This window comes from Stegostoma tigrinum, chromosome 1 (genome assembly GCF_030684315.1).
Source record: "Stegostoma tigrinum isolate sSteTig4 chromosome 1, sSteTig4.hap1, whole genome shotgun sequence".
In the NCBI taxonomy this organism is placed as follows: domain Eukaryota; kingdom Metazoa; phylum Chordata; class Chondrichthyes; order Orectolobiformes; family Stegostomatidae; genus Stegostoma; species Stegostoma tigrinum.
In genome coordinates, this window is record NC_081354.1 from 47,583,671 (window position 1) to 47,599,683 (window position 16,013).

General features: G+C 42.3%; 1 protein-coding gene across 1 annotated transcript in view; it reads right to left on the reverse strand.

Annotated features, from left to right (window-relative positions):
* ttc29 (tetratricopeptide repeat domain 29) overlaps positions 1-16,013 on the reverse strand; it is a 482,465-nt gene that overhangs the window by 158,757 nt on the left and 307,695 nt on the right. Inside the window, exon 9 of the mRNA XM_048537485.2 lies at positions 1,218-1,341. Within this exon, the coding sequence (XP_048393442.1) occupies positions 1,218-1,341 (124 nt within the window). The remainder of the gene's footprint in view (positions 1-1,217; positions 1,342-16,013) is intronic.

A 16,013-nucleotide genomic window follows, 5' to 3' on the forward strand; every position in this document is an offset into this window, starting at 1 on the left:
AAATGGAACAACCCAAAATTTCAGATCAAGTGTTTCAAAGATAACTTAAGGTGTTTATCACAAGCAGTATGCACAGCTGGGTGAGAAATGGCAGATGGAGTTCAACCTGGATAAATGTGAAGGATAAATGTGCTTATTTGATGTGTTATATCAACCTGAAAAGTTATTTTTGACTAAACAGAAAGATCTGTTTGTCTTGCACTGTTATTGATTGCTTCAGATATAGTCTGGCTGTAGACATGTATGATAATAAAGGGACGTCTGCAGTGCTGGTCGCCAAGTTGGTGTGAAGTCACCAGAGAGCTAGAGTATCTGCCAATAAAAAGAAGAGGAGGAAGAGAGCATTGCACAGGATGAATTTTGGAAGGTCGTACTTAAAGGCTGAATATAGGATTAAAGACAGGATTCTCGGCAGTGTGGAGGAACAGCGGGATCTTGGTGTTCAAGTGCATAGCTCCCTCAAAGTTCCCACCCAAGTGGATAAGGTTGTTGAGAAAGCATATGGTGTTCTGACTTTCATTAACACGGGGATCGAGTTTAAGAGCCGCGAGGTTATGCTGCAGTTCTACAAAACCCTGGTGAGATCACACTTGGAATATTGTGTTCAGTTCTGGTTGCCCCATTATAGGAAAGATGTGAAGGCCTTGGAGAGGGTGCAAAGGAGGTTTACCATGATGCTGCCTGGACTGGGGGGCTTGTCTTACGAGGAGAGGTTGACTGTGCTCAGACTTTTCTCTCTGGAGAGAAGGAGGAAGAGAGATGACCTGATCGAGGTGTACAAGGTAGTGAGAGGCATGGATAGAGTCGATAGCCAGAGACTTTTCCCCAGGGCAGGATTGACTGCCACGATGGGTCATAGATTTAAGGTGTTAGGAGGAAGGTATAGAGAAGATGTCAGAGGGAGGTTCTTCACCCAGTGAGTTGTGAGTGCATGGAATATTTTGCCAGTGGAAGTCATGGAAACAGAGTCATTAATGACATTTAAGCAACTGCTGGACATGTACATAGACAGCAGTGAATTGAGGGGAATGTAGGTTAGGTTATTTTATTTTTGGATTAGGATTATTCCACGGCACAACATCGTGGGCTGAAGGGCCTGTACTGTGCTGTACTTTTCTATGTTCTATGTTCTAAGCGTTGGTCTTTGTGTGCATTTTTCACCTGCAAAATGGGATAAGATCCAACTTTCACTCCCAAGTACAAAAATTGATACCAACCAGGTTATTGTACATAATTCCAAGGAATCTGCAAGCATCCACAAGACTTTGTTTGTCATCAATTTTCTCTGCCAGGGCCAGAAACTGTTTCAGATATTCAAGCGCTTCAGCAGAATGTCCAGTACTATGGATGAACAAAATATTGGGCTGATATAGATTTAACATAAATCTTATGTTGAATTCAGTAGAATAAGTTTGAACAGCCATTCAAAATGCAAATTCAGAAAATGAAACTTACAAAATTTTAAACAAATATATTCCTTAATAATTTTCAATTTTCAGAATACTCTTTCTTTAAAAACTTACCTTCCCTGTATTTTTGATATACTATTTAGTTCAACTAATGTCAGCTTTAATACTTAATACTGACACTTTCCCCTTGAGCCCCACTCTAGCGATTTGAGCACTTAGTAGGCTAACACTTTGGAATGTGTATTATTGGAAGTGCCATTTTCAGAAGCAACCTTAAACCAAGGTCACACTTACCCTTTCAGATACATTTGAACTATCCAATGGCATTTTTAAAGAATTGAAGAGTAAAAAGAGTTCTTCCGGCGTTCTGGTCAACACTTATCCCTGAATCAATTTAATTAATATCCATTATCTGGTCATTAGTTTCATTGCTGTTGGTGCAATCTTGCTGTGCATAGATTTCATTCAATAATTCCCCACAGTACAAAATGGCTACATATTTAAAAGGCCATGAAAATCCATTTTAATATGGCCACCAGGATTGGTAAAATGTGACTATCTTATTAGTGAATCATAAACAGATGATCACACACAGGAACAAAAAAGGCAAGAAATCAGAGCAGCGAGGGAATGTCTGGGCTGAGGAGGAAATCTAAAGCCAGTTGTGAGGCTGATGCTGGGGAATAGAGATAAGCGAAGGGAGTCAGGGCTGAAGCTGAGGTCAAGGGGGAACTAGATTGTGTTGTGGAGAGAGTTGGTACTGTAGTGATTATAACAAGCTCAGCCAGGTGGACCTCTGAATATGGTTCCCTAATTGGGGCTGCTAACCTGGTCAGGTCAGGGAGCCCTGGCTGCCAGATATAAACAGCAGTTTCAGAGGTTCTGTTCACTTTGAGAGCTGGTTCTGAGGAAGCCGCGCAAGTGTCACATGGAAGCAAAGAGTGACTTGGTGACAGGATACTGGCCCCTCTGGAGTTATTTCAATGGTGACAAGGGGAAAATAGTGCTCCTGAAGAAATTCAGGGAAGGCTATAGTCTAGTGGTATTATTGCTGGGCTGTTAATCCAGAGACCCAGATAATGTTTTGGGGACCTAGGTTCCAATCCTGCCATGGCGGATGGTGGAATCTGAATTCAATAAATATCTGGAATTAACAATCTAATGATGACTGTGAGTCCATTGTTGATTGTCAGAAAAACCTATCAGGTTCACTAATGTCCTTTAGGGAAGGAAACTGCCATCCTTACCTGATCTGGCCTACATGTGGCTCCTTACCCACAGCAATTTGGTTCACTCTTAACTGCCCTCTGGGCAATTAGAGATGGGCAATAAATGCTACCCAGCCAGCAAGGCCCTCATTATAGGGAATAAAGGAAAATAAAATGACTTGCAACAGTCGTCTTTGAGTTGGGTAAGCATTTTTGGCATCATGCCATTATTTGGGAAGTTTGACTTGTTTGATACTGCTGTCAAAGTCTGGGCCCAGTATATAGAACAAACACATTATTTTTCCAGGAAAATGACACTGGAACAGATGAAAAGCAACAAGTAATTCTCCTGACAGCTTGTGGATCTGCAGCATTTTTTGGTTATCAGGAACCTAATGTTTCCTGAGGCACCAGGTACAAAAGCCTTACAAGAGTTAACAGATTTAGTTAATGAAAATTATGACCTCAAGCCTCCTCTTAATTCTGAGACCCTATTGGTTTTACTTGACAGTTCACAAACGATGGGAATTTATGTCAAGATTTTTGATGAAATTAAGGCAACTGGCAGAGACGTGAGACTTTGGTTTAACTCTTAATGAGATGCTGAGAGACTGTTTGGAAGGAGGGATAAATGATGTAACCATGCAAAAGTGTCTACCAGCTGAAGCCCAAATGCGCTTCAAACAGGCACTAGAACTGACAATTGGAAAATGTGGCAAATAGAGCATATGAGTTTCAGGGCATTCTGATCGAAGTAGACACCATCGTCAGTCTGACTGAGCTTGGGGACACCACTTGAGTGAAGGCAATTGCATTGTTTCAAACAAAACTCTAGGTCAGCCCACAGCAAAACCCTAAACAAAGCCAAGCCACAGCTAAACAGTTAACATTTTCGTCAGTACCTGCAAAGGCACGATACTGCAGTTTCCGCCAGTATGCAGACTCAAGAAAAAAAAAAGTCCCACTACACCTGAAGTGAGTAAGAGAACTCATAGGTCAGTATCCAGGAGAGTGCACCCTGGAAAGCCCACCTTCATCTGGTTTGGAACAGTTAATTTGGTCAGCAACATCCAAATCAGAAACAAGCAAAAATGTTTAATTTGTTTATTCTACAACTGAAATATCATATCAGCACAATCTCTACAATCTGAAAGAGCTTTGCAAAACAGAAATTGGAGAAACATTTGCATTTTAGAGCAGAACACTGATCAAAAAAATGGAAAACTCTAGTTACGAGAAATCTGAAATAAAATAGAAAATGCTGTAAAAATTCAATAGATCTGTACACCATTTGTTAAGTGTGTGTATGTGGAGTTTAATGCTACCTCGTTTCCCAAAATCCTGCTTCTTGATTCTGTAGGACTTTCTGCAGCAAGTCTGTTTACAGACTGTTTAATTATTATGGAAGGTTCATATGTAACCTGACCTCCATGCTGGCACTATTACATTTGCTACTGAAAAGGGTCAGACTTGGAAATGGTCTTGTAGCCAAGACATAGCTTTAGGGAAGTGAAGAAGTAGCTATCATTATTTAAGGTGTGGCACACAATGATCCCAGGTGAGATCTGGTGCTGACACATGATGTCTTCCCATACAGTATCAGGGTATTCTTGGGTCACAGATGGCCCAATGGAAGGAACGCCCAATAACGTAATCTACCCAGGCTGATGCAAAGCACAAATATGACCAGATAGAGAAGGAAGTTTGGCAATTATCTTTGGTGTAACAAACCACAAACCTATGACTATTCAAGGAAGAGAAGGCCGTGCCTCCCATAACTTCAGGTCAAATTCAGCAGTGGGCTGTCATTCTAAATGTATACAATTAACAAGATGGAACACTGTCTTACCATCACTACAGAACAGATCATTAACATCAGGGTTAATGAAAACCAAAAGAACTGCTGATGCTGTAAATCAGGAACAAAAACCTTCAGAGAAAGGGTCACTGGACCTGAAACAATAAGTCTGTTTTTTTCTTTACAGGTGTTGCCAGACCTGCTGAGCTTTTTCGGAAACTATGTTTTTATTACCATCAGGGTTGTTTATTTAAGAATCTACAACCTAAATTCTTTGAAAATGACCATAAAAGAGTGAAATGGCCTGAAGAAGGACAAAGCAGCAACCAGGCTAGGAATTTTAAAAGGAATACGGGAGTTATCAGAGCTAAAGCCACCCCAGAAAACATGGTTAAGAGGTCAACAGAAAGAATGAATGGTCATTAAAAGAAACACAGCAATTGGCATCATATTGAGTTGAAGCAAATCATAGGCTAATCAGGCAAAATCATAATATGTTGATAAATTGTAAAAGAAACCAAAAGAAATGAGGGAATATTTCTCAGAACAGGAGAAATAAGAAAGTTCCAGAATCTTACAACTATTCAAGACAGGAACACTCAAACCAGAGATAGAAAGAGTGCCATATATTCTAGATCTTAGAACAAGATAAGAACCAGACTAGGCAGGCTGGTCAAAGCACCATGAACATTAACCCGATGAAAGCTGAGACAATTAAGAGTGTGTGTGTGTGTGTGTGTGTGTGTGTGTGTGTGTGTGTGTGTGTGTGTGTGTGTGTGTGTGTGGAGGAGGGGAGATATTCATGGGTGGGGTAAAGTTTTGGGAGGGAAAGACGTAGAGGAATAAAATTATCACCAGAAGAATGTACAGGAATGATAATTGGAAAGGTGCAGAGTTTTAACAGGATCTCAAGAGAATGTGTATATGTGCTAAACTGTAAACAGACTTCCTGCAGAAAGTCCTACAGAATCAAGAAGCAGGATTTTGGGAAACCAGGTAGCATTAAACTCCACACATGCACTTCACAAATGGTGTACAGACCTATTGAATTTTTACAGCATTTTCTGTTTTATTTCAGATTTCTTGTAACTAGAGTTTTCTATTTTTTGATCAGTGTTCTGCTCTAAAATGCAAACTGTTTCTCCAATTTCTGTTTTGCAAAGCTCTTTCAGATTGTAGAGATTGTGCTGATATGATTTTTCAGTTGTAGAATAAACAAATTAAAAATTTAATCAGTAAGAAGACAAAAAAGCTATTATCTATACTTCATAAAGAATATAAAAAACATAAAATGTTATTTTATTTCCCTTTTTAATATGGATACATTATTTCCCGAACAGCAAAGTGTGAAACAATTGGATTCTATTCTCCATGTTAGTAAATCACCTTTTTCTCCCTAATGCTTATGTAAGTATATGTATATACATCTGCAAGTACGTTTTGAGTTCTTCTACTGTTTTATGAAACAAAGGCTTGATAATAATTTTCATAATGGTTGTTCAGTGTCATAATCCCAGCTGATAATAATACATGGCATGTCAGTTCCAGATACCTTCGACAGATGAAGACTGGACACTAGGACTGGACAAACAAATGGACATCTATTAACTATCTACTCAATGTACAGAGGCATGGTTAAGCAGGACTTCACTAGAACTTGTTCCCATCAGGTCCCAGTACCATGTAATTTGGCATCATCTGACATGACTGATGATGCTGTGTAGCTACTGTCTTAAAGCTATACCTCCCTGCAAGTCTCTCACTCTATCCCATAAAGTATTTACTTTATCCAATACCTCCTACCTTCTACAAAGCTGTTCATGAATGTATGAGGCTTAGAGATAAGTGGATAAGTGTTTGACCAGTTGGCCTGACTGTCTTCTTATCTTCTTGGAGGTGGCCGAGAATCAGTGACTTCTGGCAGAGGAACATGTGAACTACTATTAGGTTGGTCAGATTGTCTTCCTGATAGCCTGGGTAACTGGACCAGTCTTATGAAGGCTTTCTGTTGGTGGATTTCAGTGTGGATCTGTTTCTTCTGATTCCCAATGTAAGACTGTGGATGAATTCATTATCTCAAAACTTGGCTTTCCTTATTCTGGTCATGGAAACTTGTTGATCCCCTGGCTCAAGTGCTACGAGGTCTTTTGCTTTTTGATGATGATTGCAGTTCATGGTCTCGTTATCATGACAGCAATTGTCTTTTTCCCACATCCCTTTTTCTTCCAACATGATAGGAGGGTATATGAAAGGGCTGAGGCCTGTGAATGTAACCACCAGCTCATCAAATCAGTTTGTTCCACACTATCACAGATGATAGTTTAACACGGCTAAAGCACATGCAAAACAAGGCCAAACCAGCACCCATACTATATGAAAGGAGAGTGTTGATTAGTTGGCATTAGTTTGACATTTATGGTAGATATGTTGCCATGAAAAATTTAAAATATTGTGATGCTTGAAGGATCTGTTTCCACACTGTAGGGATTGATTGACAGTTAACAGGGTGCTGACATCAAGCCAGAAGGACATTCTACCTATAACACAAATGAGTACTTTTGTACAGGTATTTCTGCTATAACACGTGTTTTCATTAATGCAAATTGGCTGTAAGATGACTGATGAATAGTGGATGCTGTTTGATTAATGCAAACTTTCTACTGTACAGTATACTGATTTCCCTAAACTTTGATTTTCTATGGTGATTTCCTACAGCGCGATTTTCTGTAGTATGAGGTCACAAAAGAACACAACTATTGCGTTCTAGGAGAAATACCTGTACATGAATTTCAGTGTAATTTTTCCAGCAATGCTCAAGCTCTGTATGACCAAGTGACTAGAAGATCATAACAAATATGAGCAGCAGTAGGCTATCACATCCCTTCAGTGCATTTTGTTATTTGATAAAATCATTGTTGATCTGATCATGGCCTCAACTCCACTTTTCTGCATGTCAGACAAATAATCCTTGCAGATAAAATGTCTGTTTATTTCAGCTTTGAATATATTTGATGATCTGAGTTGCACTGCTTTCTGAAACAGATTTTTCCCAATATTAGTGATCCTATTAGAAGAGAACTTCCTTTTGATGTCCAACTAGGAGATCCATATTTTGAAACTATCTTTCCACTTGAGGGTAAAGCTGCATCAGTATTTAACCCGTAAACCACCCCCCCTCCCCTGCCAGAAGCAAATACATAAAGTCACCTCTTCTTCTTCTAAATTTTTATGGGTACATAAAAAGAGGTCAGCATAGTCTCATTCTCTTATTAGAGGGCTGCAACTAATGGTGGGTTAACATTAAGGTTCCACACCTCAGCTGACAGAACAGTTTGCTAAAGTAGTTGGCATCACTCTACAAAATAACCCAGCTTTCCAGCCAGCTGAGCTAATCAACTCACACACCCAATCTGTTCAACTTCAGTGACAGAATTTTTTCTGAACTGCATCTAATTCAAATGTATCCATCCTTAAGTATAAACCAAAAGTGCATGTAGAACTCGAGATCTGGTTTTACTGACACCTTGTGCAGCAAGAATATCTTATATTTACGCTCCATCTCCCTTGAAATATTCCACCACCCCCCCCACCAAAAGCTTACTATATATGCATAGCAAAATTTTCTGGATATAGTCAGAACTTATGGAAGTGGTCAATAGTGTTTTCATAATTTCTGGGTACACCTAGAAAATTTTCCCAAATTATATTCCATCTGCTTTCTGCCTTTGCAGACACTTTCTATTGTCCCTGCAACTTACTTTTCCAACTATCTCTTCATCATTACCAACTTTGTCTATAATACACCATGTCTGTTTATGCAAATGATCAGTATAGTTTGCAATTAGTTTACGCCCCACCACTGATTCCTGTGAGGATCCACAAATTAAAGAGCTTCACTGGGCCCAAAAGCAGGCAGGCTGTCAAGTATTTCCACTGTACCCTCATAAAATTTCAAACGTGCTCTGTGCCTTCAAAATATTTGGCAGGGGAGCATAAAATCCAGATCTCTTTTCCTTCTTGTTAGTCAATTTTCTATCCCTCTTAATATCTTACCCCAAAGCCATGAACGCTTAACTTATGCAGAAGCCTTTGGAAATCCAAATATTCTATAATGTATATCCCAGTTCTTCTTTATTCACCTTATTTGTTACATCTCAAAGAATGCAAATAAGTATGTCAAACATGAATTTCTTTCATATGGCCATTCCACTGTGTTTGCTTATATTATGACTTTCTAACTATACTGTTATTGCATCTCTTATAAGGGATTCCAGCATCTTCCCAGTGATAAAAGTTAGCTAGCTGGCTTGTAGCATCCTGTTATTTGCCCGCTTTTCATGAATTAGGGTTATTACATTTTTGGTTTACCAATCTGCTTGAACCTTTCTAGAAGATAGGAAGAATTATCATACATTATCTCAGCATGCTCTTACTTTAAGACTGAGGTCTTAGAATTTATGGCCAATAGTTTTCCAAATACTTTTAATCCAGTGATTGTGATAGTGATAGTGATAATATTAAGTTCCTCTTTCCCTTTAAGGTTTGACTTTAGTTACAATTCTTGGTATCCTTTTGGTTTCTTTTGGAAGAGGGATACAGAAATGAGTGTACAAAGTTTCTAAAATTCCCTTGTTTGTTTATTTTACTGTAGGCTTGGGAGGAGCTGGTGTGCTCTGCATTAAATCCACATACCATTGCCAACCATTGCTGTCCCTATTTCTCAATTGCCCCTCTCCCCATGAGGCTGCCACCCTTAGGCTAGTGATCTGCCTCTGGGCTTTCTGCAACATGCCTGTGATAAACAAATGGGAGCTTAAGGTTCTGTGGACCTGTTGTTGATCTCATTATATGCATGGACACAAGAGTGGGATCATGCTCTAATTTCTTGGCCACAAAGTGAATCTGTTGTCAGGATCAGCTAAGTCTGGCAGACCAGTTAATTTTGAATTAAATTGGAGTATTTGAATGTCCATTGTGGTTGTGAATGATTTTTATTTACATGTAGCCTGGGCAAATTTTGGCTTTTGTTTCCGCTGTCTGTAGAAGTGTGAAGGCTCCTATAAATATGCATTACATTGCCTATGAGCATACCTTTGAACAGAGGAGTAGTAATAAGGGTTGAAGATATGAGAGTGAAGCAGAATTTAAACAGCTGTTATTCCTCCCAAATACCTCCAAAGTAAATTCAGGCTTGTAATGGCTTGTGTGTGAGAAGGCCTACTTCTTACATCAAAGACTATTAGCCCACTAATAGCTGCATGATCAGCGATGGACCAGCAATTTATTGAAGTATATGTTTCCAGCAGTGATTATTGGATTCTCAAAAAAGAGCTTGTATGCACATTTTTTCATACCTAACTGTGCCTCCTTAGCAACTGGTCACATTCATTTCTGACTTTGAGTCTGAATTACGTGGTGCTGGTCACTTAGGGGACTTGTCAGTCATTGCTGCAAGAAACATCAGAGCACAGCTAATCACTGAAGTATTCTATTTTAAGAAATGAAGTCTACACCCTGTCATGAATACCTTATCTCCATCTCCCACCTTCAAATAAAGGATCAGTACAATTTCTAGAATATTGGGCTAAACCTTATGGTACCTCTATCTCTGTCACTTATGTTATCTCTACTACCACATGTTCAAATTATCTCTGCTACTGGGTCATAAAATGTGAGGCTGGATGAACACAGCAGGCCAAGCAGCATCTCAGGAGCACAAAAGCTGACGTTTCGGGCCTAGACCCTTCATCAGAGAGGGGGATGGGGAGAGGGAACTGGAATAAATAGGGAGAGAGGGGGAGGCGGACCGAAGATGGAGAGTAAAGAAGATAGGTGGAGAGAGTGTAGGTGGGGAGGTAGGGAGGGGATAGGTCAGTCCAGGGAAGACGGACAGGTCAAGGAGGTGGGATGAGGTTAGTAGGTAGCTGGGGGTGCGGCTTGGGGTGGGAGGAAGGGATGGGTGAGAGGAAGAACCGGTTAGGGAGGCAGAGACAGGTTGGACTGGTTGGACTAACCATTTCCACTCCCCCTCCCATTCTCTAGAGGACATGTCCATCATGGGCCTCCTGCAGTGCCACAATGATGCCACCCGAAGGTTGCAGGAACAGCAACTCATATTCCGCCTGGGAACCCTGCAGCCATATGGTATCAATGTGGACTTCACCAGTTTCAAAATCTCCCCTTCTCCTACTGCATCCCTAAACCAGCCCAGTTCGTCCCCTCCCCCCACTGCACCACACAACCAGCCCAGCTCTCCCCCCCCACCCACTGCATCCCAAAACCAGTCCAACCTGTCTCTGCCTCCCTAACCGGTTCTTCCTCTCACCCATCCCTTCCTCCCACCCCAAGCCGCACCCCCAGCTACCTACTAACCTCATCCCACCTCCTTGACCTGTCCGTCTTCCCTGGACTGACCTATCCCCTCCCTACCTCCCCACCTACACTCTCTCCACCTATCTTCTTTACTCTCCATCTTCGGTCCGCCTCCCCCTCTCTCCCTATTTATTCCAGTTCCCTCTCCCCATCCCCCTCTCTGATGAAGGGTCTAGGCCCGAAGCGTCAGGTTTTGTGCTCCTGAGATGCTGCTTGGCCTGCTGTGTTCATCCAGCCTCACATTTTATTATCTTGGAATTCTCCAGCATCTGCAGTTCCCATTATCTCTGCTACTGGACCCACTTCCCACCACTGCAACTCTCACTATTGAGTGAAACATCTTCCCTCATTCATTCTCACTGCATCCCAATCTCCCACACTACTAACGTAGTGTGGCTTCTGCACTGCCTGCTCAATTGCTCACAACACTGTGGAACCAGATAGTACACTAAAACATAGGGGGAGGAAGTGAAAGAAGAAAACTTATGAGGGCACTTCGGAAACACGGGTGAAGAGGTACTATATATTATTTGGCATTTATTTTATAAGTGGCACTGCTTTTATCTTCAATTTGCTTGTCTGTTTGTCTGTGTAGCCCGAATGTCATTGTCCCAGCATGAAGTGTAACTTCACGGCTCCCATGATGTACCATTGAATCACAGAATCCCTACAGTGTGGAAACATGCCCTTCAGCCCAACAAGTTCACACCGAACCTCAGAGCATCCCACCAGACCCACCCCCCTATAAACCCACCCAATCCACACATCCCTGGACAATTTAGCATGGCCAATCCACCTAGCCTTCTTATTTTTGTATCTTTAAAATCTATGGATTGTAATGAAAAAGAACTGTTTTGAAAAACAGGGATTTAATAGGATGGCTGCTTAGTTACAAAGCAAATAATTCAATACCTCTTGTGAACACTGTTCTTGTGGCTGATGTTCCTGCAACATGCAAATGATCAGGAACCAGGGAGTTGTTTACGAGTGAAGCTTATTGATTCTCAGCTAACAGAGCTGATTGGAACTGGAAACAAGTTGCAGAGATGCAGGGAGACAGAGAGACACAAAAGGGTGTGCTGCTGTTTTGCTTAACACAAACTGTCTGTTCTGTGTAGAAATAAACTCATTTTAAATTTGAAGAAATCCTTTTGATCTTTCTTGTAGTGGTTGCTGTGAAGTGTGACATCTGAATCAATAAATTATTTTACAAGTGAACCATCCAAACTGTGACTTTTACAAACCAGTTGAAGCATTCCAATGAAAGGTCCTGACTAATCAAAGATGTCAAAGAGGGGTCATTTCCCCATTTTGCAGTTTTGATTTCTGGCATGATAGAAGGCACAGTGAGCACTCCTTGGCCATTGTCTTCCACGTCTGCATCTACATGTTGCTGAACTCCAAATCATCCAAAATCTCCCCACCACACCACACACGCCCACCAACCCCCACGCCACCCCCCACTCCTCCCCAAAATCTGGTAGTCCTTCTTGTAAACCACATAGGTTTCATAACTCTTGAGGTTCCTACCCAATCTGAGTACATCAGGCTGTACCTACTCACCATTCCCCATGCAGCCCCAGTGTATTGGGTGATCATGTCAAGGCTAGTCATACATTTAAACTACGATGCCCCTGGCATACACAAATCCCTCTTCCATGACTCCCTTCCCATCCATGGTTTACTGTATATCCACCTGCAGATACTTCACAACAGTTATTGCCTCTTCCCTCCTGCCTGCAAATCCCAGTCTTGAAGAAGAACTTGCCGAGTCTACTTCCCATTGCAGCATCCCCTGTATCCATTCCCCTCCCAACTACATTTCCCCTTTAGAGAGTCCCAAAAGGCTAACCATGGGCAGTCCTATTGAGTGACCTAGCCAAATAGCCCAGAATGAGAACTGCCCAAATTCCAACTGTTGGCTGTACATCTGCTGGCCTCAACGGAGCTACAGAGCTGACTGTGACCAACTCTCTGGGCTGAAGACACACAGATGCCTTTGACCGAGAACATTTGACCAGACAACTGATCCTTAACTAATTGTCTTGGGGCACCCTGACTAAAGGGTGCCTCCATGGGCATCAGTCTTGGATGCCTTCTTGCTACACATGCAATGTGTTTGCCATGTTATTTGCTGGCACATGGTGCAGATGTGAAATTGATATTGCATACTGCCATATAACAAGTTGTCTGCTCTCTAGAGCAGCAAGACAAGTTGGCTGGTTATCTGATTGTAGTAAAAACTAAAAGAATTGCATATGCTGTAGATCAGAAACAAAAACAGAAAATTGCTGGAAAAGCTCAGCCAGTCTGGCAGCATCTGTGGAGAGAAATCAGAGAAGTTGCTTCGGGTCGAGTGGCCCCTTCTCAGAACTTTCGAACCGAAACATCAACTCTGATTTCTCTCCACAGATACTGCCAGACCAGTTGAGCTTTTCCAGCAATTTCTGTTTTTTGTATTTGACTGTAATAATTGGAAAGGCAAGGTAAGGCAGGGCAAGGATGCTGTGGGCATTCAGGTAAGCGCTACGTGAGTGAGCACTAAGACAGCAAGTGAACATCCCTGTGACACAGCCTGGTTCAATCTGTCAGCTGAATCACTGTCCATGCATACAAAGTGTCCCTGCGACAACCATAGAACATAGAACATTACAGTGCAGAACAGGCCCTTCAGCCCTCGATGTTGCGCCAACCTGTGAACTAATCTAAACCCCTTCCCTTACACTATCCCTTCAATTTCCATATGCTTATCCAAGGACTGTTTAAATGCCCCTAATGTGGCTGAGTTAACTACATTGGCAGGCAGGGCGTTCCACGCCTTTACCACTCTCTGAGTAAAGAACCTGCCTCTGACATCTGTCTTAAATCTATCACCCTCAATTTGTAGCTATGACCCTGCAATGCAAGTCTGTGCTTCCAAAGCACCCTGCCAGTGTGTTCGATAACTGTCAACCCCATTTGTCAGGGATTGGCAAATGCCAAATGCCAAAGTCTGTGAATGAGGGGTGTGTGCTGTCTGTAGATTATCCTACGAGATATTGTTTGGCGTTGAGCACTATAGAGGCTCTACATAACCAGAGACAAGTTGAAGCCTGCAGGAATGCACTATAACTTCCATGTTGAGTTTTCTCAACACATAGCTTGTTTTGCATGTTTTGTAAAATAGAAAGCTGAATATTAACGGTGTAGTTGATCCATTAACAAGGAGTAATCCCCTATAATCGCCATAGGGGCAGCACGGTGGCTCAGTGGTTAGCACTGCAGCCTCACAGCGCCAGGGACCCAGGTTCAATTCCAGCCTCGGGCGACTGTCTGTGTGGAGTTTGCACATTCTCCCTGTGTCTGCATGGGTTTCCTCTGGGTGCTCTGGTTTCCTCCCACAATCCAAAGATGTGCAGTCTAGGCAGATCAGCAATGCTAAATTGCCCGTAGTGTTCAGGGGTGTGTGGGTAATAGGGGGATGGGTCTGGGTGGGATGCTTCAGGGGGTCGATGTGGATTTGGTGGGCCAAAGAGCCTGTTTCCACACTGTAGGGAATCTAATCTAATCTTAATTGGCATCATATTGCTGCCTAGGAAGAAACTCTCCACACTGCTTGACAAAAGCACAAAAGATGGAGTAAGATGTTCCTGAACACAGCAGGCCAAGCAGCATCTCAGGAGCACAAAAGCTGACGTTTCGGGCCTAGACCCTTCATAAGAAAGGGGGATGGGGAGCGGGTTCTGAAATAAATAGGGAGAGAGGGGGAGGCGGATTGAAGATGGAGAGAAGATAGGTGGAGAGGACAGTATAGGAGGGGAGGTAGGGAGGGGATAGGTCAGTCCAGGGAGGACAGACAGGTCAAGGAGGCGGGATGAGGTTAGTAGGTAGGAAATGGAGGTGTGGCTTGAGATGGGAGGGGGGAATAGGTGAGAGGAAGAACAGGTTAGGGAGGCAGGGACAAGCTGGGCTGGTTTTGGGATGCATTGGGCTGCAGGGTTCCCAAGCGGAAAATGAGTTGCTGTTCCTACAACCATCGGGTGGCATCATTGTGGCACTGCAGGAGGCCCATGATGGACATGTCGTCTAAGGAATGGGAGGGGGAGTTAAAATGATTCGCGACTGGGAGGTGCAGTTGTTTATTACGAACGGAGCGGAGGTGTTCTGCAAAGCGGTCCCCTAGCCTCCGCTTGGTTTCCCCAATGTAGAGGACGCCACACCGGGTACAGTGGATACAGTATACCACATTGGCAGATGTGCAGGTGAACATCTGCTTAATATGGAAAGTCATCTTGGAGCCTGGGATGGGGGTGAGGGAGGAGGTGTGGGGGCAGGTCCCCTCCCCATCCCCCTCTCTGATGAAGGGTCTAGGCCCGAAACGTCAGCTTTTGTGCTTCTGAGATGCTGCTTGGCCTGCTGTGTTCATCTAGCTTCACATGTTGTTATCTTGGATTCTCCAGCATCTGCAGTCCCCATTATCTAAGATGTTCCTGATGTCCAGTTTGATCTCACTAAACTTCTCATCCATTTCTGCCACAGATTTCACCATAGCCCCCATTCCTCATATAATTTCACCCATTATATCTGACTCCTTTGTCTTTAGTGAGGGGGTACAAATTAATTCTTGTAAGTAATAGTTGCCTGATTGAATAAGTCATCATGAAGTACGTGCAAGCCAACTTACCTTTTTCATGATTCTTCCCCTGTTACTACACAATCTATTTCCTCCAATTTGATTTTTCTTAGGTACAACCTAAAGTTCAAGGGCTGAGGTAGGTTTGCTTCCCATTCCGCCCTGCACCCAGTTTGAAGCTGCTTCTAGGGCATTAATGGAGTAGATCTATGTCATCTCCTGCATTCCCTATATGTCAAATGCAATTTGCTGCAGACTGCAGATTCCAGAGAAGCTGCCATTGATATTTGCGCAAAAAAAAGGTCATCTCCAAGGTTGTCACAAATGAGAACTGGAAACTCCAGTGTCACAGACGTTATTTGTTATATATTCTTGTTTATTGACTCAGAGCTTCCACATTGGTGTGATATTTCTTGAATACTTTCTTAAAGTGAGGTTCATTGAAGCATGATGCTTCATTTTTATGAATGTGAGGATTCAGGAATTTCTTCAAAAACTGACAAGTTATCATTCTGATATTCCCCACAGACTACATGCTCATAAGGTTCAAATGGAGAACAGTGTTGTTGAAGTCATAACAATCTTCATGAAACTTCAAAGACAAAGTCAAAGGA